This window comes from Alosa alosa, chromosome 2 (genome assembly GCF_017589495.1).
Source record: "Alosa alosa isolate M-15738 ecotype Scorff River chromosome 2, AALO_Geno_1.1, whole genome shotgun sequence".
NCBI lineage: Eukaryota > Metazoa > Chordata > Actinopteri > Clupeiformes > Clupeidae > Alosa > Alosa alosa.
Window position 1 is genome coordinate 14,195,114 of NC_063190.1, and position 5,000 is coordinate 14,200,113.

General features: G+C 45.1%; 1 protein-coding gene across 1 annotated transcript in view; it reads right to left on the minus strand.

Annotated features, from left to right (window-relative positions):
* The window catches only part of klhl13 (kelch-like family member 13), a gene marked incomplete in the record, with an annotated part of 49,098 nt that overhangs the window by 28,133 nt on the left and 15,965 nt on the right, over positions 1-5,000 (minus strand). The window contains 1 exon segment of the mRNA XM_048233360.1: positions 2,713-2,784. Within this exon segment, the coding sequence (XP_048089317.1) occupies positions 2,713-2,784 (72 nt within the window).

Below are 5,000 nucleotides of genomic sequence, written 5' to 3' on the forward strand. Positions count from 1 at the left end.
CTAACAAGAGAGATGGTGCATCTCTTCATTCATTTACATCTCTATTCGGGGTGGCCAGTCAAAACTGGACTCGTGGACCCACTGGATGGCATCTAAGCAGTTGATCGCCCAGGGCAGCCACATGTAGCTTACATTTTAACACAGATCTCAGGAGTCTATGAAATCAGTGTGAAGACAAAATGTGCCCACCTGAGGGATGTAAAATGACTATGCCCATTATGCCACCTGAGGGATGTAAAATGACTATGCCGTGTTAAGACAGGGAGAAACGTTCACTTCTCCACTGAGTTTCCCACCAGAGCGGGAAGAAGTGCTAGTGCGGCTCATTTCTTTACACTAATAAGGAGAAGTGCTTCTGCTGGCTCATACAGAGTCGCAGCAGCTTTCGGGGTCGATGAGCCACAGGAGTTTAGGACCCAGGGTGGGGAAGCGAGGTAGGTGGCCAGAGAGCGGAGTGGCTCTTTAATGGGTAATGAGAGAGTCATGTTTACCAGGGATGAGGATGCTTTTCTGCACCCACCCCGCACTGCTCAGCCCATCCATTTGCATCAGATAATCATTAAACGCTTTTGTACTTCAAAGGAGCGCATTTGTAGAAATCCAGACAAAGACTGATATTGAAAGCCTGCAATAATAACTTGAAAAAGAAGTAGAGGGGGTGCATTCTGAAGGAAATTACTAAACACAAAAAAATGGTGTTGTCTGGGTTTCAGGATGCATAGGGATAGGGCCTACTTTGCTAAAGCAAATCGGAAATTCAACCCATAACAAAAGGTTCAGGAAATAAAGGTTCAGAAAAAAAACACCAAAACAAAAACAAGCACAAAGAAGCATTAAAACTAAACTGTGGGGGGTATTAGGTGACATTCTAAGTCAGTGAACAAATAAAAACACCAGCCAATCAATTTTTACTCAACAGCACTATTAGAGTAAGAGCAGAAGACACATTACCACCCTGATACCAACCCCGCCCACCCCTCCCAGACCCACCCGTTCTCATAAACGTCTGACAGGTAAAAACGTTGCAGGCCGCTGGAAACTGTTGATTGATTAGGATTTGTGTTGCAGGTTTTATGTCTTCCTTATTAAAAATCGATGGAAGCTGATAATTTATGTTCTCCTCATTTAATTAAATTTCACTTGCTAGCAGAGTATCCTGTGGTGCGCGAACACACCCGGACAGATGAAACAAAAACAAGAACCTGAAGGAAAATCAAAAAACAAATAAATACAAGCAGGTTCATGATGACTAATAGAATAGACACAACACAAGGCCTAAAAACACGCACACATCCTGCAACGCACACCAACACAAACACCATACAGCACAAGCACAACATGAACACCAAACTGGCACAACCTCAACAAGCCTACGAAAACATCACACAACAACACCAATGTTGCAAGACACCAGCGCATTACAACCAATGCGTTTGCCGATGTTTGATGTGTGACACAGGATTAATAACGGTAATCCACTGTGCTCTTGCCAGCAGGACCCCACAAGCTCCATTGGAATGGCCTGTGAACATTTTTTCTGGGGGTGCGGGATGGCTCAACGATGTCTTTGAATGAGCTTTTGATGAGCACGCCAATCATGTGATTTCAAACGTTTGGACGCAGCGCAGGCGCCCGAGCTGATGCTCTGATGAAAGGGAGCAGGTCATCTAATTAGCTCAAGGGCAACTCAGATGGAGGCCAACACTCGCCACAGATGAGGAGCTTGTCAGGGATCTGAGATCACCAAATAAACAAATAAATAAACAAACAAACAAACAAACAAACAAACAAACAAACAAACTAACTAACTAAATAAAAATTGATATACTAAAATAACAACACTGGAGCAGAGTCCCAAGGCTCAAATGGCTTCCTCTGACAGATCTTTATTATGTCCTCCCTGCTGGCTCAAAGGGCTGGATGAGTGTCGCTTGAAAGAGACAGCCATGTGGCAAACGAGCTATAAAAAAAGAAGAAAAGCAACAAAAACAAAATGTCCAGCCAACTGCCTAGGGGCTGTGAAGCGTTCCACTGAACAGGTTTGTTGGCCGACATCAAAAACACATCAGGAAAACAATTTTACTTTCTTTGTTTTGTTTGTTCATTTTGGGAGAAAGACAAAAGATGAAAAAAAATAATCACCTGGTCAACAAGCCAAAAATACTGCGATGCAATCAGACCTCTGGCTAGTTTCCCAAAAGCTTTGTAGTGTTCCTACCATGACGATACAGTATAGTCTTGCATTCCCTTTTCTCTTGGCTGCAGTGGTAGCAGCGCTGCAACAAAGTTTGACAACCTGATCTCTGTATAGGAAGGATAAGTCGGCTTGCCTTTCCATACCAACAACAACAAAACAAACTAACTTTCGACGACTAATAACAGTTTAGTGTGGAAGGACTCTTTGAAGGTGAGGCAGACAGCTGACAATCGACCAGCACTTGGAGACACTTGGGACCGTTCTGGTGTCCTTGCAGAGGACCTTGGCCCATCCGTTCCAATCGAGCCAGCAGGAGCCTAGAGGGACCAGGGAGAGGAAGCCAAACACGAGCCCTGGGAAGGCAGCGCCGCACTGCACTGCACTGCACAGCACAGCGGGGGCTGGATGCCATGGGGACTGATGGAGGTGGGAGATCTGGGGGTGGGGGGCTGGACGGCCACAAGTCACATGACACACGAGACGACACGACACAGGAAGCTCTTAGGTGCATTTACCCCGTCAGGTGGTAAGTCGGAGAGGCAGCGAGGAGAGAGTGGGTTGTCCACACCACAAAGGAGTGTTGGTGGCTGCCGAAATGAACACACACACAAAGAAAAAAAGAACAGCACGCAACCTGAGCAGAAGTGCCTTCTTTCACCAAACAGACAAACAAACACACAAACAAACAAAATGGTACAAACATTCAAACACATATAAAGAGCATAATGCATAACAGAACACACCGGACTGACATCACAAAATGCAGAGGCATAACAACAGATAAAGACACTCGCCACATAGACAGACATACACACTCAAGACAGTTACATATATGGAGACAAATGACCAGATATAGTAATTGCAAAAAGTGTGCATACACAGACTGACACAAATATAGACATTATGTTCTCACAGACCAAATATCATTTGCCAAATATCAATTGCCGACAGATACGCTCGCATAGAGTTCACAGTCGCACACACACTTGAATTCTCAGACTTAAAGTGCACTAAAAATCATTAGCCACAACTTGGTGGGCACAAGTGGCACAGCGACGCCGCCCTCTCTTTGAAGAAGAGAAAGGTGCTCTGTTTTTGCCCTCTCCTCCCAGCCAGACACAAAGAGAGACTCCTCTCCATTTAAAGAAAGGAAACGGCACAGCATTTTGCCTTTGAAAAATGCCTGGGAACAATTAATTCAATTGCTTAAATTGGATGTGGGGGTGGGGGGTGGGGGGGGGGGGGTTGTCGCAGAGTGTGTGTGTGTGTGTGTGTGTGTGTGTGTGTGTGTGTGTGTGTGTGTGTGTGTGTGTGTGTGTGTGTGTGTGTGTGTGTGTGTGATTTGTCTAATTGCTTTTGTAAACTGGATGATGATGATAATGAAAACCTAGCGCCTTAGCGGTGGTGGGCGCTGCATCAGTGGCCCCTTTGCCAGTCTAGTGCCCACTGCCCGCCCTGTCTGCTGTGGTTGAGGGGAAGGGATGGGGTGAATTAGGGGCCTGTGGTTCAAAAGAGGAGCAACAGCTCAACACTGCTAAATTATGAAGAAAGTATTAACCCAAAATAATGTGTGTGTGTGTGTGTGTGTGTGTGTGTGTGTGTGTGTGTGTGTGTGTGTGTGTGTGTAACCATGCTGAACAACTGCTGTTTGATGCTGAAGTCCTTTCAGGGGTGGGGGATGAGTGGGAGGGATGTGGGAGTGTGGCTTAATTCATTTTTAAGGCGTGTGAATAATTGAGGAGATACACTTAGAACACGTTTAAAAAGGCATTTAAACACTCCCAGTGGCAATCCCAAGGCAAAAAAAGCACTTACAGGACAGGATACAAGCCACAGGACAGATACAAGCCACAAAACAACCCTGCCCAAAAGAAACGCCCACCTATGTGCCCTCAGCGCCTCAAAAAGGCTGGGTTCTTTGTGAAACTCTGGACCAGTTCGGACACAGATTTGTTACTAAGTAAAGCGGTAAGCAAAAATGAACAAAAAACAGCGAACTCTGTTATAGATGGCTGTTGTCTTCCTGGAGTGTTATTTGCACCAAGCTCCAATTCTCTACCCAGGACTTCCTCCAGGTCTTTGCCAGTCTAAGCTGGAGGTCAGTGAGGAGAGGCACAATCTGAAGCACACATCCTGATGCAGCTTTTTTTTTTTTTTACATGCAAGATGTGCTCACTGAAGGACAGAAGAAAGGTCCTTTCTGGACAACCCTCATTCCCCCTCAGAAAAACAAACAACAAAACCCTTGAAAGGACAAAGCTGGAGGCCATTTTAGCCCTTGAAATTCAGAGCTGAGCTTGCTTTACGTGTTCACCAATATAGCTACTCCAGATGGTGATTCATACAGCACTGACCCAAAATGGCTGTTGTGGGCAAATCCTGGAGTGCTGTGTTCTGTTTGTCAGAATAGATATTTGTGAAACTGCATTATATAGGCTAGGCTATGCAGTCGGGAGAACGAAAGAATGGGCTATTTCTTTCTATGTTTACTAATTTACAGGCCATTAGAGTCTGTCCAGGACATGTACCCTTATCTAGCCAATCGGATCAGAGCGCTGCATGGTTGGAACAAATCGAGCCAGAATCTCTGCACGCTACTGACCTACAAACTCAAGGGGTCATCCGGAGTTGTTCAGTTGTTGTTGCTCTGACTCACGTGGTAGTATAACTCAAAATGAACGATTTTTGGCATGAGTCACCAAATAGAGTTAACAACAAAAAAAAAAAAAAAACTTTGTGAATAAACGCTGAAGTCTGAACAGCATTCAGTACTCATCCTGCAGTGCAATTGCAGCATAGACTC